Genomic DNA, 27,159 nt, shown 5'->3' with positions numbered 1-27,159 from the left:
AGCCGCAAAGAAGCTTGTTGGCTCTCTTCGTCGTCGGCCGCTGACGAGAAAAAAATTGTCTTTTTTTCAAACAGCGAAGCGGTGGCGAATAGAATAATGGAGCAAAATCGTTATTCTAGGGTTCTGAAAGGACGGGATGTCTGCATATAAAAATCGGATTTTTAGACATTTTTCTCCCTAATAATTATAGTGCAGAACTAGAGATCCGATCTCTTTACTACGTCGGAGGACTTCTATTTCATCAGATTTCAAACTCCAGGTATTTTGTGCTTCTCCTTCGTTCTAAAGCAGCTAGTTTATTGATTCGGTAAGGTTTCGTTTCAGTTTGCTATATCTTCTGCTATGGTTTTGGCAGCTTGAACAGGAGCTGCGAGGTTGATTTCTTGGGATGGGTTCGAGGAGCTCCAAGCTTCTTGCTTGCTGCTGGCATTCGAAGAAGAAGAAGTCGTCGATTCTGGAAGCTTCGGACGCCGGTGAGTGCTAGGTTTAGGGCTGCGATTTGATTTATTTCTGTGGTTTGTGAGATTGCGTGGTATGATGCAGAGGGGGAGGAGAAGTCGGATGGTTATCAATTGCAACCGTTTCAGGAGTTCTCATTTGAGCAGCTTAGGATTGCGACTTCAGGGTTTGCGGCGGAAAATATCGTTTCAGAACATGGGGAGAAAGCTCCCAATGTGGTTTATAAAGGAAAGCTGGATGCTCGGAGGAAGATTGCTGTTAAGAGGTTTAACAGATCTGCCTGGCCTGATCCGCGCCAGTTCTTGGTAAGGATTTCTTGTCATTTTTAGATGATAGGATTTTGAACCCCCCCAAATGGCTTATTTTGGAACTCAGCTTTTGATCTTGTATGAAACTTGCTTTGATTTGTTGCTGCTATAGAAAATATTGGAATAGAGTAAAAATGCTGTTTTGTTTTGAATAGATTTGATTGCATTTAATTGTTGGCCAAATTGGGATTGCCAAAGCTAATTCCATACATATCACATAATTATTATGTATTTACATATCTAACACCTAAGCGTTCATATTTACATGCATGTCACTCAAATCCTTAACATCACATTAAAAAAAAATACCATCATCACTATTGTTTTTAAAAGTGAAATACACCTTTTCATGCTTTGTAAATATCAAACCTTGGCTGTTAGACATGTAAATACATAAGAATTGTGTGGCATGTATGTAGATTTCCTTTCATTTTAATACTCCTTTATGGAGGAAGGAAATCAAGATTATTTTCTTCTTGACAAAATTAAGGTTTGGAAAACTTTAAGATAAATTAAGACACACTAGTTCTTGAATTTAACTAATCACGTAGGTCATGTTTGTGTGGTTCCACTGATTTATGGCAATGGATATTAGTGTACTTAGGAAGATTTTTATGACATTTATTTAATAATCTCAATTACTGTTGGTCTATGGATGTGGAATTTTGGATCACCTGGTGCTAGACTTTGGCTGACGACAATACTAGACTTCGAACCAACTCATGCGGCTAAGCTTCTATTAGCCATCACTAATATATAAGAAATTCAACCTACGTTCGCAAGCATGAAACAATTCTACCTTCATATGATGATTTACTCAGGAGGATTTACATACGTTCCACTTAATTCCTATGTATTTACATATCTAATACCTATACTTTAATTTGTATATACATATGCCACCTTATCTATACATGAAAAGCTGGATTTCTTTTTAGAATGGTGGTATTTTTAATGTGATATGAAAGAATTGGCTGCTATAAATATAAAAATTAAATTTTAGGTGTTAGATATGTAAATGCATAGCAACAAGGTGTTATGTATGTAAATGCCACATTTATTAATTATTCTTCAACCAAGGGCACACTCTACCACAACACAATAGTTGGGCATCGGACTTTTTGGTTCTTATTTATGAAAATAACAGCTCATATTTTGGTTTTTGGAGATGTGATTCAATGGTGTGTAGAATTGGGCCATGTACCACATTTATGAAATTCCTATCTAATCCAATTAGATGAGTAGCAGTCATTGGCTTATCAGGATTCCATTTTGCTTTTAGCACCTGCTGTAGTCTTATTTCAACCGTTCGATCCTCCTCCATCTATATTCCAACATGAACTCAAACCTTTCTAATAGTACTTTAGGTGATTGTTGATATGAACCTTTGGGGAAATGATTTCTTTTTTAAGATTTTTTTATTTTTTTTTTTTCGCAAGATTTGAAGCCAGTTTAGAAAATATCCACGTTTATTTCTCATCATACTTGTAATTTGCCAAAGTTTAGAGAAATTTTTCTGCAAGTTGCTGACTTTTTATTTTAATTTTTAATATTTTTTTTGGTTACAAAGAATAGACAGCATTTCCCCCTTAGAAACTTATTAATGAAAAATATATATTGACTTCCCTCATAAGTGTCAGCTTGTAAACTAGAAGTTTAGAACTTTATAATCAATGATTGTTATAATATTTTGTGATGTTATCGCAGTTGAGCTATGCTTCATCTGCTTACCTTTAGTATTTTTGTTTAAACTTCATCATTGATCCCTAAGTTTTTTTTTTTTTTTGGGTCCCTTTAGGAAGAAGCAAAGGCTGTTGGCCAACTTCGAAACCACAGATTAGTTAATTTGCTTGGCTGCTGCTGCGAAGGTGAAGAGAGACTGCTTGTGGCGGAATACATGGCCAATGAAACACTCGCCAAACACCTCTTTCACTGTAATTTCTGTCAATGTTATTATATTTCTTATTTTATCTGTAATTATTTCCTACCTGTTTTAGCTATTTATAGCAATTTATTAATTATGCAGAATGATTGAGGAAGTGAAAGGAAATATTTTTTTGAATGTTCTGTTTTTATTTTGTATGGTTTGTCAAGCATTCCAAGGGTTTCTTAGATCCAACATTTTATGACTTTTATTGATCATCCTAATCTAGGTTTATTTAAAGGAGTGATATTTTTAATTATCAACTCAACTAGAAGTGTGAAATTAATGCGCCTATAGCCATAGGGACATTGATATCCAAATTACATAATTTTTTATTTTTTTTGTGATCTTAGGCTTTTTTTTTAATTCTTTTTCCTTAATTTCATCTTGTTCTCCTTCAATAGGGATCTGCTGGTTGTCCTTTTTCTGTCATAGCTATTTAGATGGAATGTTGTCTTCAAGGTGCTAAGCCTGTAAATCACTCTTAAATCTTAATAAGGAATTTATTACTTGCTAACTTGATGTTTGGAATATATTCTAGTAAAGTTTGAAGTTGAACAATTAAGCATTTATAAATGCTTATCCAAATCACATGAAGTATTGGATTTGGCATTTGCAAACAATATTTCAAATTGTAGAGTTTGTAAAAAAAAACCATAAACTAGGAGAACAAATTTTATTGCATATGCACAATCCATGATTAAACATAATGACAAGATTGATATTAATAATAGCTTAAAATTACAAACAATTTTTTTAACAATGTGCAGTTTTGATACTGTGTAAGGGAACATGCAAAAAATCTTGGAGAACATATACAAAGATGAAAAATGGGAAGCAGTATTTTGTATCACTTTTTATAAAGAGATGTGGTTAAAATAGATTTTGTGGGTCACAAAATTTTGATGAGAAAAATAAAAGAAAAAGGGGTAATAGAAGAAAAGGAGTAGAAAGGGTTTGGTTATTTCTCTTCATAAGAAGACGTGAGAGATAGGATAATTGTGTCGAGAGGATTAAATTTATGATAACTTTTCATTTTTATTATAATTTGGATAAAATAAATTTTCATAATTTTTCTTTATCAAATAATTTTTCTCTATCAAATAATTTTTCTTTATTGCTTTCTTATTTTGCTTGTATATAGACACATGTTTGTACTATCAAGACAATTTAGTAAATGTGTTGTGCTTTTCAGTTCTCTCTCTAATACCATACTAAAACTATCGATCTTTTCACACCTTGCCTTGCTATCTTTCCATTGATGTTCAATCTAACTGCTCAATGAAACTTGTGAGCCCTCATGTTTAATTGCAAATCCCAAAGGCTCCTTGATGTACTTCGATTTTATCATCACCAATTGTATGAATTTTAATCAACAATGAAGCATTGAAGTTGTGACTTGCTGATGCTAAGGCAAATAGCTTTTCTATCTTGGAAACCTTAGAAAGTGTCCCAATTCAACGGAGAATGTTTAAATGCCTAAAGGTTTGCTAAGTTGAGAGTTGACTTGATTATGAGCGTGTATGTCTCCGGGACATTTGAAAGAACCCTAATAGCCTCAAATTGTATTTTAAGGATCAAAGGTTGATATAAGTGTAAAAGGTTTTGCTTAATTTGAAGATGTGCGACCTTATGTAGTTGAGGGAAAGTGAAATTATTGAGCCTGAGAAAAAAAATGGGGTTGTACTTGGACCCATGCCTTCTCCATTTATGGATATGTTTCCTTGCTTTCCATATTTTTTTTCTTTTTTATTCCCCATGGCAGGTGTAGCAAAAGCTAACATCGTTGACGGCTTTGAAGATGCAATCCATTATTTATTACACTTGATTGTTCTTGCTTCTAAAAATATTATTCTCTATTCCAACTCTTCTACCATCAAATCGTCTCTCCACCAGTATGTCTATGCTCTCATTAATGGCAGCAAGAGTGTTGAAATCAATCCCAATTGTGCCAAAGAGTACAACGGTTTTGGGACCTTTTGTATTGGATCCGGCAGCCATTAAAAAAACATTCTCTTTTATAAAAGGGCCCCAATCCTGATTTTTCTCTATTTCTCGTAGAATTTGATGCCTCTAGTTTCTAACCATATTCTCCAACAATGATGATTTTTTTCTCAGTGCATTAATGTTTTCTATTAGTATTCTCTATCTATATTCTCTATTATCACTCCGTAATACCAACAATCTCTGTTAATATCTATCATTCAAGACTCATGTCCATGAAACATATCACATTATTGCCTTTTTGCATTGTAGTAACACTAAGTTTTCTTTAAGAGATCAGGTGACCCTCTTTGAGACACTCAACCTATAGTCAATAAAATATTTGATTACTTCATTTTTAGTTAATATAGTTAAAATGCCATCTTAAGCTCGTGGGGAAGTATTATGATATCTAAATTATCACATTGACTTATTTATAATAATAATACTTTGTACTTTTTTATTAATTTGGTATTTTCTCATCATTAGGATATCCCCCTTTATTGTTTTTTTTTTTCAAATTTTTTTCTTCTCTTATTGATATATAGAATTTTTTTTATTATCAAAATTATTTAATGCAATCCTTAATAAATTGCTATCTCTTATTACTTGTGAATTAGGCATTGGAGTTAAATTATGAAACATATGGTTATGGACTTTAGATTTTGGTATTCATTCAAATAATTTTCTTACATATGATATATTTGTTTCCCATTTTTTATTTATGAAATATTAAATATTATATTTATGGGGTATGTATGCTATGCCCGCGGCTTTGATCTCTACCTTTTAAAATATTGTCAACTACTCATATATGTTGTTAGCTTTCTGTTTGGTCAAACTTGGCTTTATAATATTGGTGCTATTAATTTGAATAGAGCCAACAATTATACTTCTGATTTTGGGTGCAATAGTTAAACTAAAACCATTTGAGCTTGGTAGCCTAATATGAGGTTGTAAATTTAGGATTATTTATTTCTTATGTAATTGCAATATATTGAGAAAGAGGGACGAAGACAAAGCAAAATTTAAGAAAGATAAAAATAAAAAATGATGAAGCAACATATGGAACAGTTAGCGGGATGTCTTAGAAAAGCAAGGGGAAAAGGAGAAAGGGATGGTGCTATGAATCATTTGAGAAGTAGATGAAACAAAGAGATAGAGAAGAAGATAATGAGTGAGTGTTGTGAGACTGGAAATTGAGAGAGATCGGGTTAAGAAATGGAAGAATTATAGAGTATCGGATGGTTGAGAGGAGAGAAGTTAGGAGAAAGAGAAATTACTAAGCTTGAGAGAGATATATATATATATATATATAATAAAGTCCTTTATGAGAAATTACATAAATTTCACTAATCAAGGTAAGTCCTAAACAATTTAAGCAGCAAAAAATTTAAAGAAAGCACATTACAATGATCTAACAGCATAAAGGAAATATTTTATAACTACATCAACTTGGTAAAACAAAATGCAATCAATTTTATTATCGATCGTGTATAGACATTTTTATTAGATGTCAGGATCATCTATTAAACAAATTTTTTGTAACTCTCATCATTTGTAGACATTTTTGTTAGACAGTCAGAGTCATATACTTAGCAAATTTTTTTACTGCCGTCATCATTAAAAATGTAAGAAAAATTAGAAATCAAAGCAATAAACCATTAATTCAATTATTTCCACTTCAAGAATTTATCACACATGTTCATAATTTTACTTTATTATTATATTATCTTCTATAAATTTATAGTCTACCACAACTAACTTTACTTTTCTATCATATTTCCTTTATTTGAAGATTTTTTTTTAGATTACAACATTTGAGCTTGGTGAAGAGTTGCCCTTTCTATGTGACATTTAACATGCACATTTTTGACGATGACTTCCAACTAATCAAATCTATCAAATTATAACATAAAGTGTAAATAGCATGTTGGACTAAAAAGTTGCTTATCCTAAAATGGCTTCATCAGAGAAAGACGTACTCCTTGTGATTAGTTATAGTTATTTTTTACTCTGAAGAAGGGTGAATCATAATATATGTTTGCTAATCATCGAGCTATTAATATTATCACTATTCACTATATTTTTCCCCCTCTCTGCATGGGTGAGATGTTAGATTATATATTAGTTCCAATCATTCTTGAAATAATTGATTTTAGAAGTGGGTATTATTAGATTATACTTAGACTTGGAGATAAGTGGAAATACTTCCGATGGACCTTTTGAACGGTTCACCATGTCCTATGATTTATTAAATACTCTTAGTACTTGTATGAGGTGCTTAAATTAAATCCTCTATCAATATATTGATAGATGCTTGATAATTTATTTTGATGATCGTCTTATCGTTAGTGTTATCAAGTTAATTCACTCAAGTCACATGTCTTTGTTTTGATGCCACTTCATGATTAAAAACTCTCTTTAATTTAAAATATTTCATTTATTCTTCTCATGAGTCTAAGGCCACCTTCTTAGGATTCATGTTCATATACAATTGGATTTTAAGAAAACTTTTTAAGATCAATACAATCTTAAATTGGCTCATCTTAACTCAATATATGTTGTGCATAGTTTTCATGATTTAGAAACTTTCAATTATATCTTTATTAAGTGTTTTAAACTGATTATTTGTCCATTATTTGATACACTTCATGATTAAAAACTCTCTTTAATTTAAAATATTTCATTTATTCTTCTCATGAGTCTAAGGCCACCTTCTTATGATTCATGTTCATATCCAATTGGATTTTAAGAGAACTTTTTAAGATCAATACAATCCTAAATTGGCTCATCTTAACTCAGTATATTTTGTGCATAGTTTTCATGATTTAGAAACTTTCAATTATATCTTTATTAAGTGTTTTAAACTGATTGTTTGTCCATTATTTGATATACTAAAATATTTCAAGTTTAGTTACAAATATTTTGCACAAATTCTTAGAGATATTTCTAAAGAACTAGTGATTGTTGATATGGATTGTATGTACGCGCATGAATATATGGTTGTGCAAGCAATAAATAGTGAGGAGAGGTACTTTCAAATAGAAAATATTTTCACTAATAATTAAATTTATGTTGAGCTTGAAATTATTTGAATGATTGTAACGAGATGTTGAATAATAGGAAAAAATAGCTATGTGCTATAAACATATTTGGTCAAGAGTTGTCCATTAGATAATAGAAATCTAAGGATTTTGAGACAGCTTGTTAACTTAAAATGCAAGTCATTGACTCATTGTTATTTTATTATAGATCCTAAGTTGTATTCTGTCATTATCTTAAAATGATTTGGTTATTAACAAGTTAATACAAGCTACCTCTATCTCTAGAGTAAATTTAATATTAATCGGTTTTGTTATTTTCGCTTAAATGATCTGAATGATTACACGAATTTACATAGGTGTCTATCTCTTATGATCTGCTTTGGTACCTCAATATTGATGAATCTACTCTTCTTATCTAGATTTTGTGTGAATCTCCTAAAGTTCTAAATGATAACCATTCAATTAAAAGTAATGAAACACAAATTGAAAAATAAATAACAATAATAAAGCTTAGAAATTAGATCTAATTTTATGTATATGGATTAAGCTCATTCTAGAATGAAAGAAAGTTACATATTACGTTATTATAAGAAAAAAAAAACAAGTCGGAGGTGGAAAATCACAAGGTTGTAGGCTCCCCCTCCACTCTAGTTGCTATTATCCATGCTTCTCTAGTCTTCTTTAATCTCTTCCAAGTGTTCCCACATACTCCCTTTTCTCTGCTTTTAATAGATGCAACAAGTTTCATTAAAAACCATTTATTCATGCGCTTGGAAGAGATTAAAGTGACTAGTGCCTTGACACTGCGGTTGGGTGTCAGTCTCTTAGTTTTTTTACTTAAAAAAAATTCTCTTTTTGGTGCTTTGGCCCCAGAGAGGGATGCTCGGGCATTGGCTCTTGAACCTAGGCGCTTCGATTGGACGCATGAGCCTATAATCACCACCTTTATGTCTGATGTTACTCGGTCTACTCCAATTGCTCGTTCTTCATGTCTAAAAATTAGATTTTTACATAAATAATATTGCATGAGTTAGTACGGTGGATTTATGAAATTATGACGAATTTTAATATAAAATTAAAGATCTCATGGTGGAAAAATCATACAAAAATAATTCATATAAATTGTTGTCCAATTCTAACATTAATTAGCATCAAAAAGGTTTTTTATGTAACCTAAGATGCCTATGGTGTTTTCATTTGCGAGATTCTAAATTAAGAAGGCATCCAATTATTTACTTTATTGAAAATTGCTTTTAGCAAAATAAAAGAACATGATTTACAATCATGAAATTTTTGATGGGTTCAACCATGTAGATACTAGAAGCACTATTTGTTAGTGCAATTTTTTATGCTAAATCTTGATTGTTAGTCCTTTGAGCATCTACATTCATAAAGAAATTGAATTTAAATGTATCCTAAGATGGTATATTTTAGACATATCTTCAATAGTCACTTTATGTCTTGATGGAAGGCATGTGTTGATAGCAAAACTCTTGGTTTTCTTTAATCACGAGCTTTCTCTATGGATCATTATTTTTATAACGGGACTTCGAACTAATAGATTTTTGAATGAGTATCTTATGCCTTGATTTTCATTCCATATTTTATTTTGCTAAGTGTATTATTGTAAGCACTACATTGGAGTTTCAAGTTCTTGGCGAATATTTATTTTAAGGGTTTTTTTTATTTATTGCTCATACTTTATTTTGCCACTTTTTCCACATGGGAAATATATGATGGTGGATTAATTAGATACTTTTGGTGAGTTAAAACGACTGTTAGTCTGGTCAATTTTTTATTGGCCTTCCATAAAACATGCTGTCAAATGTGCTATCTGACTCTCAACTGAACTTAATTCTATTGTGATTTTCGATCGTTCATAGTTGTGTAGATTTATTTCTTCTTTTCATCAAAAGAATGCATTTAATTTTTGCTTTAGTTATCTACCCTTGCAATTTCTCATTGGATTTATAAATGCTGAGTTTTGTTGGAAAATTTTTTTTTTAGGGGAGAATCAACCAATGAAATGGCCAATGCGACTGAGGGTCGCACTTTATCTAGCAGAGGCCTTAGAATATTGCACTAGCAGCGGCCGTGATCTTTATCATGATCTTAATGCTTATAGAATTCTTTTTGATGATGTAAGTGTCAAGTTTCTTAGAAAAATTTTGAACTATCTTTAATGTATATCGAGCTTCTTTATCCCTCATCATTGATTAGCGTGTTATAGGATTGCAATCCCAGGCTTTCGTGCTTTGGCCTCATGAAGAATAGTCGGGATGGTAAAAGTTATAGCACAAATTTGGCATTCACTCCTCCAGAATATCTGAGAACTGGTATTTTCATATCTTGTGCCTCTTTTTTGTGGAAAATCATAATTATTGTGCTAAGTTTCAATATGTCATGTTCTAGAACCTACAATAAAAAAAGTATTTGTATATATGATAGACAGACCTTCTTTTTTTGGGCAATAAATGAATTATGTAGATTTTTTATTATTTGCTAAGGGGCTATTTGGGATCATTTTTTATTTTTGAGTTGTGTTTTTTTTTTTTGTTTTGATTCAAAGCAAATGTGTTTAGCATGATAAAACATGTTTAATTTAAAAAAAAACACTAAAAATAACTTTTAGATATTTGTAGCGTTTTTTAAAACAAGATAATATGTTAAAAAATATAAAAATATACAAACAAAACACACCAAATAAATATATTTTTAAAATAAAAGCAAATAAAAAAAATAAAAAAAACTCAAGGATCCTAAGTAAGCCCTAAGATTTTGAATACTATCATTAGCATAATATCAGTCTAATAGCTAGAACTAACCTTTTAAAAAATATGAAGACCTTGTGTAGGGTTGTAAATGGGTCGAGTTGAGCTCGAACCAACCTCGACTTGAGTTTAAGCTTGATTAATTTTATCAAGCTCGAGCTTAAGTCTATAAGTTCAAGATCAAGATCGAGCTTAAGTTTATAAGTTCGAGCTTGCTCGCAAGCCGGCTTGTTTAATATAAAAGAGAAAAAATGATATTAATTTAAAATAAATTTGTAATAAGTTGACAAATAAAATGAACAATGAAGAGATAAATAATAAGAAGTCACTTAATATACAATAAAAAATTTTATTTTCTTAACATTTTTAATACTTGAAATATAAAGTTTTGAAATTTAATTTATTTTAATATTTTTTTAAACGAGCCGGATCTTGAGCTAATGAGTCGAGTCGGGGCTGGCTTGAGCTTGGCTTGTTAGCTTATCCAACCTAGTTCACGAGCCACTTATCGAGCCGAGCTCGAGCCGGCTCACGAGTCTGCTTAACTCGCTTGCATCCCTAATATTGTGCACTTAATGAGTAAAATTTTACGGCTAGAGTGTGCAGTGATAAAAAAGGAACAATGAATATGTATTTTTGTGTAGGTTGTTATGATTATTGAATAGAAAAAGTTAACAACTAATTGCTTTGAACTATCAAAGTATGGAATTGAATAGACTGATTTTTATGGAATTTGAATCATAAATGCATATATGTTTTAAAGGATTATTGGCATAGAAGTTTATAGGACTGAATATTGTAGAAGATTTGTGAATTTACTGAGATGAGCCGCAACAAAGGTTATCACTTAAAACCTAGTACCCTCTCTCTCTTTAAAGAAATAGATACGAAATTTTAGTTTGCTTTGTCTTAGTTTCTCGACAAGCACTTATCCAACCAATTTATGGTTTTGTTTCTTTTACTGCAAGTAAGAATAGTTTAGCAATTTAAGTGTTTAAAAGTTAAGTTCAAGAAGTTGATTGAACATTCTAAGGCCAAGTTCATACAGTTTAATAGTTAATAATTATTTTCTTTCTGCATGATTATATTAGCTCTAGACCCTGATTGAAATGTAGAGGAATTCAACAATTCTCATTTCTTGTTTTTTTGAATTTATAGTATGACATTGCATGTAAAACATACACTATATTATTTTGTTTCAGTTGAATCATGTCGGATTTGACCAAATAACGTCAAAGATGAAAAAATGTGAATACCAATTCACATATTTGAAAACTTTGAACATTTCTTCCTCTTAACTGAGGTAGACATGATTTTCAAAATGTGAATTGATGCACAAAAATAGTATTAGTCTGCAAAAAATACGAACCGACCATGGTATTCTTAGAGGTAGAGCATACCGCAAAATCATAATGTAATGATTTTGGCATATAAAGAGCATATCATAGGTTTTAAACTAATTGATTTTGTTTGAGGGCATCTTTAGTTTTAGATTTAATCAAAATTTGTTGCATCTAGGCGAAATATTAAAACTTTTTTCAAATGTATCATGTTATTTATAAGTTAAATTCAGTCTTTTTAACAACCTATATATTTTGCCACGTTATTTGAGTAGGAGATTGTCAAAACATTTTAAAAAAAAGATAGAAAAATTACAAGTTCGTATTATGCTTGCTATAGGTTTGTTAGATCCTAGAATTCTTTATCTTTCCTATGGTAATTACTTCTGTAAATTGTTCAATACCTAAATGCATGAACTTTTGTATAAGTTCCGGAGATATGAGAGTAAAAACTTCTTTGTTTAAGCATATTTTACTTTTTGCAGTTCTTTCTCATCGCCTCTGCTTTAGGCTGATTACTATAATTTTAGTGCCTGCTGAGACTTTTGAGTGCGACACATTTGTATTTTAAAGATGCAGCACTTCTTTATGAACAAATCAAAGATGATTTAAATTGGTATTCATTTTAAGTAATCAAGCCTCTCCTAAGCTTTAAACTCCCCTTTCTATTATATCTATCAAATTAAGTTGAAATTTTAGTTAACATTGTCACATCTATAGAACGTACAGTATGCTTTATTTCTTTTTTATTCATTCTACTACTACTTCTCCTGAATTTGTAGGAAGGATCACACAGGAAAGTGTTATTTACAGCTTTGGCACATTGCTGCTTGATATTCTTAGCGGAAAGCATATTCCTCCAAGCCATGTTAGTGCCATTCTTTTTCAAATTTAGTACAAATCTCTTAAATTGTGAGAGGATTTTTGAAACATGTAACACTGATAAACATGGTTATGTTGTTAAAGCTTTTACAAAACTTCATAATTAATTAATAAAGAAAGTCATTTTTTTGACAGGGAAGTTTTAGTACTTGGTGCAGACTAATAAATTTTCATGTAAAGTTATACTAAAATTCATTTAAGCCTACTTCTTTTGCTGGGGCTGATTCACATCTGTACTGTGGGGCAGGCCTTGGATTTGATTAAAGATCGAAACTTTCATATGCTGACGGATTCTTGTTTGGAAGGGCAGTTTTCAAATGAGGATGGCACCGAACTGGTGCGCTTAGCTTCTAGGTGTTTACAATTTGAGCAACAAGAACGGCCTAATGTAAAATCATTAGTCCTTGCATTGACTCCTCTCCAAAAGGATGTTGAGGTGAGCTCGTTGATTTTGTTGATGTTATTTGTGATGTTTGTCTTACACTTTGTCTTCCTATTAATGCTGTTAATATTTCCTATAATTTTTAATTTTTTAAATTTTAAATGTTTGTTTGTATTGAACTTTTTAAACAAATGGGGTGTTTTTGTAATAGTGGATATGTATATCTTCTGTTGTTTATTTTGTTTTTAGTCTTTGGCCTTATACTCACATTCTCTAAAGTCAATGATGTACTGTTGGGAGAATTAGTGTCATAAGCAGTGGTGAGGATGAGCTGCAAAAAGCTCGACTTGATACGAAATTTATTTAGTTTGGTGAATTGTTTTTAAAATTATGAAGAGTAAATCAGATTTTTTTCAGTCTTTATGTTTTTAGGAGGATAATAAATTACTCAAATAGTAATTCCTGTTCGGAACAACATGATTTTTTGGACCCACAATGTCTACACTGACACCGCTATTTTTCTACCACATTGAAACAATTCACAGCAACCAGAAATAGAAGTGCCATCTAATTTTTTCCTCTCTTTTACCCTCTCTGTTTCTCTATCTCCCTCTCCCTTCTATTATTTTTACTCTAAACAAAACAAACTCATTAAGCCAATGCCCATTGAGAAATTCTCATCTTCTGCTTCACTCTTTACAAATTGGCACAATATTATGAAATCCCAATGTTCATCTGCAGTTGTTATATTTAACGAAGTTTAAGGTGGCGAAATATCATTGCAAATTTTATTTAGATTTTGATTTGCTGCTTAATCTAAAATAACAAAAATTATAATTGACAATTGAATCTATATGATTATCCAAGGAGATAATTTAAGATAATTTTTTACTTATCCAAACCACCTTTTATTTTGGATTTGGTTCTTATGTTCTTGGTTGTCTAATAGATCCCAGCTAAAGTAATATTCAAATTGAATATGCTTTGTCCAGAAATGAAATAATGTGTTCTTAGCAAGATTGTTATCATCGACTATCATAAAAATAAAGCACAATTATCATATTCTTTTATCAATTCTTTCAGCAAATTTTTCATCCAAATTTATTCTTTACAAAACTCAATAGCTTCAGCCTATTTTGCCACTATTGTTGATAAAGCCACTATCATTTGTAATTGTGAAACCCAAATAATAACTGAGGAATTTAGGAGGAACTTTCTTAGAGGAAAAAATTCTCTAATTTCTCATTAAACTAATACAAACATATAACATATATATATATATATATATATATATAGAGAGAGAGAGAGAGAGAGAGAGAGAGAGAGAGAGAGAGCTCAAACTAACCCTCATACGATTGGAGGAAAATTCAAATTATCATGATGAAAAGGAAAGAAATAAAAATCCAATATTGGATTATTAAGAGAGAATAATTTTTCCCCTCAAATATAGTAGTGGACCTAAGGTTTCATAAACCATCGGTGGGCCCATGTGGTCCACGATTATAGTCATATCGGCTCTCCCCCTCAAGTTGGATTGTATCTGTCATACATCCAAAACTTATGGTTGAGATCACTAACGTGGTGCCCAAGGATGAGTCTAGGTAAGAATGCAAGCAATTTGATATTAAGTTGATATATAGTTTAGTTGGACAACCCCTCTATTGACTTTCTCAAAGATGAATTATCTTTCATTCTCTATATATTTAGTTCGTTCATGGCGTATCAGATTCTTTGAAATACTGATGATTGATTGGATATCACTGAACATCTTTATGGCGCTTTTGTTCTCCATATATAGTTCCACCCGTAATTTCTTTTGCCATATTTATTCTCAAATTCCTATGGTTAGAGCACAATACTCAAATCATGCGCTACTTACCACCACATCTTGTTTTTTACTATAATCTCCAAGTAACCAGGTTACCCCATAAAAATGAACAACAATTGTTGGTAGATCTTTTGTCAGTCAGTTCTCTTGCCTAGCTAGCATCAGTGTCGAACTCAACATTATGGTTCTCAATTTTTTTTAATATCAATCCTTGTCTTGAAATTATCGTTAGGCACTTAGGATTCGAAAAATCATTTACTTTTAAATGATCTTTATTTGGACCATTCATATGTTGACTCACTACACCCACAGAAAAGACAAGGCCATGTGTTATGTGACAAATAAACTAGTTTTTCACAAGTTTTTGATACCTCTCTTTTTCAACTGGGGTGTTATTCTCTTCTTTTGATTCTTGCCTATTGGGATCCATAAGAGCATGTGTTGGTTTGCACCATATCATTCATGTCTCTTTAAAAATTTAAGGATATATTTTCTTTGAGATCTGATATTGCCTTCTTTGGATCTAGCTACTTCCTTTTTCAGAAAGTATCTTAATGTTCCGAGTTATTTGATCTCAATCTCAGAAGCCATTATTATTATTATTATTTTTTATTCTAAGTTCCTTTACAACATTTTTTTAAGAATAATGTCATCTTCATTTACAATAAGTATGACCATCATACATTTTTGATTTGATTTCATAATAAAGTGTGATCATTCTAACACTAATAGTATCCATTGAAAATGATAATCTTGGTTAACATTTCAAACCATGTTCTGGGAGATTATTTCAAACCATATAATGATTTTTTTTTAGTTTGCACGCTCGTTGATTATTTATGTTGTTTTTTTATTCCTAGAGATGACTTTATGTACATTTTTTCTTCAATATCCCTATTAAGAAATATATTTTTAATGTCTAGCTGATGTAAAAGTCAATCCTGATTGGCAGCCAATAATAGTAATACTCTTATTGTGAGTTTTGCCATCGATGTAAATATCTCCTTATAGTTGATCCCATAGGACTGATTGAATCATTTTGTTAAAAGTCTAGCCTTGAATGTGTCTATGCTTTCATCTTCTTTGTATTCAGCATTACCCATTTGCACCTTATACTTCTTTCATTTCAAATTGCATTGGTTTTTTTATGTACTCAAGTGCATCGTCATATTTTAACAATAAATAGTGTCAAGAGCATATCTTTTAGCAGGTTTGAACATTTTTCAAGATTTTCTTAACTCTATTCTTAAGCATGCATAGCGCTTGTCACTGCTCTATTTTCTAAGGATGCTTTAGACGACCTTTTATTGTAAATCATTTTAGATGCTTCTTTAAGTTTAAGTTTTTCACTGGTGGAGGATTGCTTTTCATCATTACTATACTTTTCTTTTATTGGCTTTCATATGTCTTGCAATCCAATTTGATTGATCTTTAACAACAAGACTGACAACATATGTGTTTTTGTATAAATCTGCATCAAAATGTCTCTGCTGCAATAAAAGTTATCTAATTATCACATGTTTCACAAAATGGCTTAGCCCAACACATTCAAAACATTAAAATTTTCAAGAATGTACTTCTATATTTTTTTTAATCCTTCGCTTGAAAGTAAAATGTAAAATTGCAGTTCTTATCACGGGTTTGGTCCTCCATACCCATATATTCCCTCTATGCCTCATTCAAACCTTATCTTGATTTTTTCTCTGCCTCTCCTTCGCCTCGCCTACTTTTCTCCCTCATTGACAATTGCCCAACTCTCTTTTATCTCTCACGATCTCTTGTTGTTTCTCTATTTTCCCCAATCTCATATTGCTTGCATTCTTCTCACCTCAGGCATTGGACTCATCTGTTTATGCTAGCCTAATCCATCACAAACAGAGAAGCAAAGAAGCCACAATTGGGTCTTGCTTGAAATGGCTTCAATGTGACCAGTAGCGTGCAACCTCTAAAGTCTAGGCTGAGGTCGCACCTCTTCTTCTCAACTTCTCATTGGACTTTGATGTTGAACCCATCTCTCTCTCTGTCGACCATCCAAGCTTGTTGATTGGTCAACCTTTCATCTTCCCAATGTTCAAACTATGGCCTTCGCCAATCTTTGCTGCGTCTTCATCCTACCAAGTTTTCTCAACTGGCACCACATCAATTCCTTACCCACAATTACATGGTTCTGTGAGGGGTAGTCCTTCACAAATTCAGATAGCTTTTAACTCTTTTTGTCTTTTTTCTTGTTAAGGATAGTTTAGTAAATAGATGGCCAAGGGTGTGAATAGTTATCTCTTATAGTTACTGATGTTTTGATGAATTGTGGGTATTTTGTGAATCTTTTTTCCTCCCTGATTTTGTCTTCAAAGAGGGGAATGAATTTCTGTCTTTTGGAGAATTCCCCCTTTTTCTAGGGAAGGTGGAGGAGAAGAAAACTATAGTGCAGTTCAATTCCTCTCCAAGATTGATTTTTCAAAACCCCTGGCTTTTCTTTTATGGTTTGCCAGCATGGTTTAGTAGCTTTTTAGTGGCTAGCGCTAGTTTTCCTTGCCGCAGGTTTGCTGCCGAGCAATTCCGGGATCTAGAAAACTAGCAGCAATGAGTTATTGTTTCCTTCCAGAAACCAGGAGTGAAGTCTCAGTTCCTGCTGCAGGATTTGACATGAAGGCTGCTTGATTACAGCATTTCTTGAAGCTTGTAAAGCATAATAAACAAGGTTTCTGTTTCAAATTTCCTTTTGTTGTCAAAATTAATTCTAGGAGAATCATTTGTTGTCTCATTTTTTTTTTCTTTTGCTGAGGTCATTTGTAGTGACAACATGGATTACTTTTTAAAATTTTTAAATTCAAAACCCAGATACAAACTTTAGTAGATTCTTGGCTTCTATTTTCTTTCATTTGTGTTTAATTTTAGTTTCTTGATCATTGAATTTACCCAATGTTTCCTTAATTTTCTTGAATAGCTTTATTTCGTTTAGGTTGTTGGAACTTCCTGCCTAACCAACTAATCCCGACAACTAGAAATTCTAGTAAACCTTGTTTTCAATCTAGTTTAGGATTGCTATATTATCAGCTATAGTGTTTAGTGGAGGAACTGAAAACTGATGTTTAGATAAATGGATTGAAAATCGAGAAAAATGTCAAAGTAGCCCTCTGACTGGTAAAGGTTTATTTTAGTTCCAGAGGCTTTAAAAATATCAATTTAGTTCTCTGAATCTTTTAATGTGAGCTAAAGTAGTATTCTTTAGAGACTATTTCAGCCCATATTAAAATTCTAAGGGCTAATTTTATATTTTTATAGAATCAGAGATTAAAATAGCCCCATGTAATTAGTGAGGAGACTATTTTTTGGTACTTTAGTCATTGAAAATGTCGCATGCACTTGCAAATATGTCTTTCTGAGCACATTCCTGGCAATGTCTATAACAAACAACAAGGATAATGAACGGTGGTTATCTCATCTTAAATACAAAAGTCATGTAACATATTTCTATCATTCTTCGTGCTGATTCGTTCAAATATTAACCGGTTACTTCCGGTTTCTGTTGTGCGTGCGTGCGTGCGTGTGTTTTATTTTTTGTAAATTCGGCTTCGTGCAAGCTCTTCAACATAGAGCATCGTGAAGCCCCCTCTGTCATTGGCAATCATGCACCACCGGTGCATTCACGCGTGCTTGAACCTTCATGTTACTCATGAATTTACCCCGTTTAGTCACCACTCAATCTCCAACTCAGGTGATAGACAAACCACTCAATCTTCACCTCTCTTTCTCTCTCTATGTTTCACTCTCTTAATCTCCCCTTTTAGATCACTCTCACTCTAACTCAATCTCTCTCCATTTCTTTACTCTCTCTTCCTCCTTTTGATTTCATGGCAGAAAACAGAGATTTTTTTTTTTGTTAAAAAAAAGAAATAAAAGCTATGTGCCAACCATCAAATTCAATTTCTGGCAAGCATAAAAAGAGACGCACCAACATCAAATAGTCATGATAAATTTTCAAAATTATCATATGCATATCTTTTGAAGTGCATATCAAACCTCTAAAAGATAAAGCTGCACACATTTTTTGATGAATGCATTAATGCTTAACCTTAAGATTAGAATGCAACACACACTAAAATAAATATATGATTGTATGTGCTTCGACAAATGTGAAGTACTAAGGCTTATTGACAGAATACTCCATGTGATAAAAGAAAGGATAAAATTTAAATGTCTCATATCGAGAAATGTGCAATTGCACGAAAAGTATGAAACCATTTTGAAAATTCACAGGATCTTTCTCAAAAGAAAAACTCCAACTCCTCACTTTGTTTGTATGCTTTCAAATTAGTCACCCTACCTACAAAGAAGTGCTGTAAATCCTATTTAGCAATTAATTCTTCTTACGTGGATTGGAGTTAAATGCGGTTGATGCGTCTTTGTAACATTCAGCTAATGAATTTCATCCAATTAACTAATATTATTGCATATTGGGAATCAAACACTTATATTTCACCTTTTTTTCTTCATTTTCATACAACATTCAATGCTTTTGTAACAAAGAATTTCATTTTTCAAAAATGCATATTTTTTTTTCTGCAATATAATTTGAAAGTTCTAATCTCTTAAACCCATTCCTTTACATATGGGATAATTTTGACAGGATCTATGATGCAATGGATATTTGAATGAATAAATAATGTTAATCACTGGATCTAATCATTTTCAAGCAAGAGGTCAACAAGTTTCAAATCAATCAAGTTCAAACGTTATACCCTTATATCGGTTTTGGTTATTGCACATCCTAACCAGAAGGGTTTATTATCGAACCTTTTCATTTTTAAATATAAATGCTCAAACATCAATTTACCCTTATAATGGTTGCGTTGATAGAAAACTTCAAACATAGGGGACCTTATTTTCAAAATGTCCTAAATCTGGATGAAAATTATTTTTTGGACTTAAGTTTGAATAAGAATACAAAGAAATTATAAAAAAACAAAAAATTTGGAACATTCAAGTAAAATTGATCCTTTCAAAGCTAAAGAGCAACAATCAATTCATCATCTATAACAATTTGTCAAATGTTACAAATTTAACATTAATTTCTCAAGAGCCAATGCTATATTAAGTATATATTTATGGTCAAAGCATACAGGTTCCTGAATGATATATCTCTAGAGTGGTGAATCATGGAGTGCACTTAATAGGGCGCAAAATTCGTTGCTAGCTATGGTCAACTTAAAATTATCATTTTATATTAGCATTCAACCAATGTCTACAAGGCCTTCTTAGACGAAGCAACCAATGACTATTGAAAATGACTTAGGTTAGGTTCGGTTCTCGGTACCTCCTTTGATTAGGTAGACTAGGGTCAGCAGTAGCTCGGGATGGCAAAATTTGTTATCATCTTTCTCACAACCTGCTCTAAGTTAATGGCTTCTAATGTTTTAGTTTAAAATAAAAATTGATGCTACTATATGCTATGTAATTAGTGCTTAATGATTAGTTTTAATCTTAGGTTTTATCTTATGATTGGAAAGCTATAGTAATTTGCATCTATGAGAAATCTGAAATCAAATTTTAATGTTCTTTCAAAATAATAAAAAAATAATTTGGTAGTGTCTTATTCAAAATCTAATCCATCTTCTGAAAATTTGAACTTCCAAAAATTTATGGCAAAAATCATCTCCATATCCAATGTAATAACATTTTAGAGATTTTTGGTCTTAACTTGTCTTTATCAAATGAATCTACGTGAATGTTAAAAGGATAATTAAAGTGTATAATTAAGAAATGCTTATGCTTTAGAGAATTTTAATCTTCTTTAGACTATTTAATACATAACCGAATCGAGTATACTTTGTTAATCAGGTAAATTCTAGTGCTCATAGCTTTTGCTCACAAAGTCTTGGGCAATTGTACAGGTGCTGTAGTACTTCTAACTATTTTATTTAAAGTCTTGTTAACGTGCTTATCTATTCCATCATATTGGAGTAGTCTTAAACCATCCTCTCTATATATATTCTTTTCTATTTTAGTCACTGAAATCAGCCTCTACATTTTTGGATTTCAAACACTTTAATTTTACATCAAACTCAATCTCTATCGAACTTCTTATTTTTTAAAAAAACATCTTATTTTCGTCAGTTGTATTGGTGAAGATATCCGATTTCTCTTCAAGCTAGGGACTTTTCTTGCTTTGTGAAGCTAATTGTAAAAAAACTTCATTTAAAGTTTTCTTTGAGGCTTTGATTCTAACAATATAATATTAGATCTCTATTTTTTAGAAGAATATTAAGATGATTTTATGTTTACCCAGGCATGCTTTCTGAAAATTTTTCTTACATTGCAGAGTAAAATTTGACCTCCACAAATTAACATGTACCTCCAGTTTTTAAATACTTATTAACAACACTTAGTGATTGTGTCTTGTCAAAATTTCTAAATCAATTAAACCTTTATTTTTTTTTGCAACTTTCTCTAGGTTATTTAAAGCATATCATTGATAGTCCCTGAAGAGTAAACTCATTGTTAATTTGTTGACAATAAATTTTTCCAATTCATAAGATGCTGTAGTAGCCTAAAATCAGTACTGGAAGTAATCCCAACATATAATTTATTTCCTTTTGGGATCATTTTTATTTTTTATTTTCTATTTTATTTTTTTCTTTGTTTTTAAAAAAATGTTTGTTTAGTGTGTTTTTAATATATTTTTATTCTGTTTTTTTTAAATAAATATGTTTTTGAAAATACTCGAAATAACTTTTAGGTGTTTTGAGTGTTTTAAAAAATAACGATCTTTTAATTAAAAATACCAAATATATTTTGTTTCAAATTAAAATATAAACAAAATGAAACAAAGCAAAAACAAAAGAGAGAAAACAAAAGCCAAGGGTGATTTTAAACAGCACTGTTGGGGCAGTTTGGGGTGACTTTTGGTTTTTGTTTTTGTTTTTTTATCTATGTTTTTACTTAAAATGAAACTTGTTTAGCAGTTTTTAAAAACACTTAAAAGTTATTTTAAGCGTTTTGAGTGTTTTTAAAAACAAGCTAATTTAGTTTTAAAACCTAAAGTAACATGTTTTCAAAATAAAATAAAAAACAAAAAGTTTTGCATGTGAATTGTTATGGAGGAGAGGGAAAGAGATGAGAATCCAAGGAACTATCAGTTTATGAAATAAAGACAAATGAGATAAATTGAAGAGAGGACATAAACCAGGACTTCCTAGAAGTTTTAGTTTGTAAGAGTTAGTTCTAATAGATTATAAAAAATTATATTGTTCTACTTGTTTTGCTACCAAGTTCTTTGAGGCTCCTATGAAAAATTTATTTGGATTTAGCCGCACAATTAGTCTATTTTTTGGTTTGAGTTCCACTGATCTCTTGTTCAAACAACAGTTTATAGTTTTCATAGGTAATTGTTAATTTATTATGAATCACTTGATCAATCTAGGCAAATGATATGAAACAAGTAATTAAACTGATAGTATGCAAGCCACCGTGGCCTAGTTGAGAGTGTTGTCTTTCAATCAAGAGGTCTAGGTTTAAAGGCCTTGTATATGTGGTGTGCCTGAGTTTGGTTGTGTGCGCGGAAAAAAAAGATGCTAGTATGCCAATGTATGGTATAAGAGATGCTAATAATAATTTATAAACCTAGTTGGATATAATTCAATGATGAAGAGAATAAAAAAAGTAGAATCACAAAAATATGTCATGCTTAATTGACAAACAACTTTTTTTGAAAATTACACCAAATGAGTTTGATTACTACTGGTGGAGATTTTTGTTTTCTCATATTCGACCTTTAAAATTTAATTTCTTTTATAGCTTTATTTTTTAACAAATTTATTGAAATGTTGATGTAATTTCTCTTTTTCTTTTCCCTTTAGTGTTTCTCTATGAATTTGTATGCCAAGAAACTAAATTAAAAAAAAAAAACATCAATTTTAGTTTGATTGGCGGAAATAAGTTTTGAAGGTGTATTTACATACATAATAAAATTCTTATACATTTATTTATTAAACACTTAAATTTCCATATTTATTTATATTACTCTCAAATCTTTAATATCAAAAACACCCTTGTCGTTAGGTTGTATGAAATGAAATACACTTTTTATGTATATTAAGGTATGATTGCAGTAACCTTTTGTATCCACTGATTTTTTTAAAAGTTTAGAACTGTGCCTCTGTTAACCTCCAACTTTAAGTTAATGAACAAAGACCCATCAAATTTTTTTCTTTGATGAGATTGGAACAATTGGAAGTCTCACATAGCAAAAAATTTAATGTTGGTTGATTTTTGAAATAAGTATCTCTAATCTTCTTTCTGACAAAAGAACAATTAGTACCAACTGATTTAAGCTTTTTCCCTAGCCTTTAGACATTCAGTTTTATCCCCACCCAATTAGGAACCTAAAAGAGAAACAATGTGGGAGATAATGGAAAACGCAGAGTTGATAAAGTTGGAGCCAACTACCTCTGGATTAACCTGAAAATATTATCATTGGAAATCATTTTGGATAATATTTATTATTCAATTTATGTTCTCATTTTGATTAGCTCCTTTAATTTTATCAATTTGCGCTTCTAACCTTGTGTTGTAGCTGTGCATTTGATGGCTCATTTTTGCGTAAATTATCAACGCAGCTTAGTCTTCCTAAACTTATTGTATTAAAAAACATGATTTAGGTTCCTTCGTATGTTTTGATGGATATGCCCCATGGAGATGCATCATCTGTCGAGTCTATATCACTTTCTCCGCTTGGCGAAGCTTGCCTTCGAATGGATCTGACCGCCATACATGAGATACTGGAAAAGATTGGGTACAAAGATGATGAAGGAACAGCTAATGAGGTTTTCTATTTTTTATTTCTTCATAATTTTGGCTTTGACATTTATTTCTGTTATTTGTCTTTTATATATTGTAGCTTTTTATTTGACATAATATTTGTTTTTCATTTCATATTGAAATTTCATCTTTGATTCTTTTTTCAATATTAAAGTTTTTCCCTCATTGCTAGTTATGATTTGACTTTATGCAATTATATTTTTTTGGGAATTTGCAGACAATACCGCACAAGTTTTTGTATTTGCATATCTGATATTTAAAGTTTGATATTTATGTTTATAACATTTCGGTGTCATAAACCTATGCTTGGAAGGGATATTTTACTTCTAAATTGTGGTATTTTTATGTGATATTAAACCTTTGAGTGATACGCATGTAAATGTGAAAGTTTAGGGGTTTGATATGTAAATATATAAGAATTGTGTGGGGGTATGCATGTAAATGCCTCTATTTTGATTGCTTGCACATTGAAAGAACTACCTATATGTTTTTTATTCTTATAATTCTCCCTTTCAGCTATCCTTTCAAATGTGGACAAATCAAATGCAAGAGACTTTGAACTCAAAGAAGAAGGGTGATACTGCTTTCCGGGTCAAGGATTTAAATACTGCTATAGAGTGCTATAGTCAGGTAAACATTTTTATTTTTCTCGAATTTTTTAAACTAATTTCCTAGGACTTTTTTGGAAGATTTACGTGCGTACCATTCAATTACTACGTATTTACATATCTAAACCTAAACTTCAACCTTCACATTGATGCATGAAGGAGGTGTATTTCACTTTTTTAAAGTTAAAAATAGTGATATTTTTTATATAATATGAAAGATTTAGGTGATATAAATGTAAAAAAAGGTAAATTTTAAGTGTTAGATATGTAAATGCAACAGAATTGGGTGGTTGTGCATGTAAATGCCACCTTTTTTTTCTTAAAACTTTTTGATGGTCATTTTGAAAACATTTTCAATTATTATATATTAACTTTTCTCTTGGTTTGAGCCTATATAGTGTTATTGAACATGTATATTACCCCCAACGAGTCTTGGACTAGAAAACATTTCCTCATATAACCTTTGTGTGTATTTTTAAAAAAGATTAAATTAAACCAAGCATAAGGTTTCTCACACATCTTCGGCTTTCTCGCAGTTCATTGATGTCGGAACCATGGTTTCTCCGACCGTGTTCGCCCGTCGAAGTCTCTCTTACTTGATGAGCGATAAACCGCAAGAAGCTCTAAATGACGCGATGCAGGCCTTAGTCATCTCTCCAACTTGGCCGACTGCGTTCTATCTTCAAGCCGCCTCTCTTTTCGCCCTCGGAATGGAGACCGACGCTCGAGAGGCGCTCAAAGAAGGCTCATCTTTGGAGACGAAAAAGAGCGGAGCCTCCGGCCGCTGAACTCATAATAAACAACACATACTTTCAGATTTTGAGAATTCGTTGTTTTTTTTTTCTTTTTTCGTTCTCGAGAATGTTCGTCAAGTCGATTTTCGAAGAACTAATTCTATCAGTTTCAGGCATTTTGCATGGCATCATTCATTGAATGTGGTATGGGAATATTGTGCTTTGTTGTTGTTGTATATATGCTGCCTGATATGATTGGTTCAGTAGTGAAGGCATTGGTGCTGTTGGTAACATGTATTTTTATACTTTAGGGTGTGATTTTAATTGTATTTTCAAATGACCCCCCTATTATTCAGGTTCTTTTAATAAGACTTTTGCCCTTTTTTTTGCAACCATTTGTGAATTGTGGTAATATTTATTGCATTTTCTTTGATGTAATTGTTAATTCATTTATTATGCTTGTGATTACATTTTATAGGGAAAGGTTGGTGGAGGGTTTTGAGTTGTGAATTGTATTCATGAGATGTGACAAAAAAAAAATTTAGATTGAATGACCCTTTTTATTTTAGGGGCATATTGCATCAGGACTTCACACATATAGTTACGTGCGGAGCTCAATGAAATCATGTCACGTGGCGGTGACAGAAAAAAAAAAAAATATGTTCGGTAACATAAGGGAATATTCTTCTTATATTATTCAGATATTATTGTGTTATTCATGTGTTATTGTGTGTTATTCAAGTGTTATTAATGTGTTATTGTGTTATTATAATACAAAATATTTTCAGTACACAATAACATCTAAATAAAATACAATAACACTTAAATAACACAGAGTAACATGGGAGAATATTCCTCAGTGTTATTGGGCCCGTTTTTTTCTTCTGTCACCTCTACGTTACGTGATTTCATTGGTTTCTGCACGTAACACTACGTGCGGAGTCTTGATGTAATTTTTTTTTTCCGTTACATGCATGCCAGTCAATTCCCATTTATTTGCATATCTAACATTTAAAATTTATTTTTTATATTTATACCACGAAATTTTTTCTATCAATTCAAAAATACACCTTTGACGTGAGAATTGAAGTTTGGTTGTTAGATTTGTAAGTCCAGAAGAATTAAGTGGCATGTATGTAATTAAAAAACTTCACGTGTGCTTGGAGGTGTGTATTTTATTTTTTAAGGAAAATAGTAGTGATATTGTTGATGTCATATGAGAGATTTGTGGTATAAATGTAAAAATTGAAATTTTGTTGTTAGATTTGTAAATACGTAAGCATTGACTTGTATGCGTGTAAATCTCTAAAAATAATATAACTAATCATAGTAACACATAAATAATAAATATAATTGCTATATCACTAAAAATTATATCATAAGCATGAATATCTATGTTTTTTTAACGAGTGAATGTTCTAATATCAAATTAAAGATCGTTCGGGCCCTCATTTTAACAAATTTATAGTTATAATGACCGGCTCAATATAATAAATATAATTGTTATATCACTAAAAATTATATCATAAGCATGATGTTTTTCTTTAAACGAGTAAATGTTATAATATCAAATTAAAGATCGTTCGGGCCCTGATTTTAACAAATTTATAGTTATAATGACCGGCTCAACAAAACAAATGTAAAGACTTTAGAATTGGTCCAATTTCAATCATATAAAGTGCATATCAAACCATTCAAGCATAATTGGATGCTTTGGTTCATCAATTGAATGATCAAATAAACTTCACTTTTAACATAGTTATGGTTGAATCGAACAACTTGACGAGACTGTGATCGCTTAATTCTGAGATCATCAACACACCCAACCCTTTAAGAAAACACGTGAAAAGGGGGGGTCGAGATAGACAAACCGATCATGCGATTAAGAAAGCTATACGCCAATAGACCAAAATGCCTCTTCTTAAAAAGCTATAAATTGACCCCCTCTCTTTACTTGGAAGAGGTAAATAATGAAATGAAAAATGAAAATCCATAGTCTATTCTAGAGGCGAAAAATTACGAGTAAATGTCAGCCTCCATAGCCATCAGCCACCGCAGACCACCGCAACAATCACC

General features: G+C 31.4%; 1 protein-coding gene across 1 annotated transcript; it reads left to right on the top strand.

The window, feature by feature from the left end:
• LOC110027774 (probable serine/threonine-protein kinase BSK3) lies at nt 1-25,475 on the top strand. Its single transcript, XM_020729329.1, has 11 exons — nt 1-259; nt 356-473; nt 544-764; nt 2,566-2,701; nt 9,729-9,862; nt 9,952-10,057; nt 12,615-12,700; nt 12,962-13,150; nt 23,582-23,746; nt 24,258-24,371; nt 24,886-25,475. The coding sequence occupies exons 2-11, from the start codon at nt 389-391 to the stop codon at nt 25,135-25,137; spliced, it is 1,488 nt and encodes a 495-aa protein (XP_020584988.1). The 5' UTR covers nt 1-259; nt 356-388; the 3' UTR covers nt 25,138-25,475.
• The last annotated feature ends 1,684 nt before the right edge of the window (nt 25,476-27,159 follow it).

This window comes from Phalaenopsis equestris, unplaced genomic scaffold, assembly GCF_001263595.1.
Source record: "Phalaenopsis equestris unplaced genomic scaffold, ASM126359v1 Scaffold000002, whole genome shotgun sequence".
In the NCBI taxonomy this organism is placed as follows: Eukaryota; Viridiplantae; Streptophyta; class Magnoliopsida; order Asparagales; family Orchidaceae; genus Phalaenopsis; species Phalaenopsis equestris.
The sequence above is the reverse complement of the archived record's forward strand: the minus strand, read 5'-3'. Positions and strand labels throughout refer to the sequence as shown.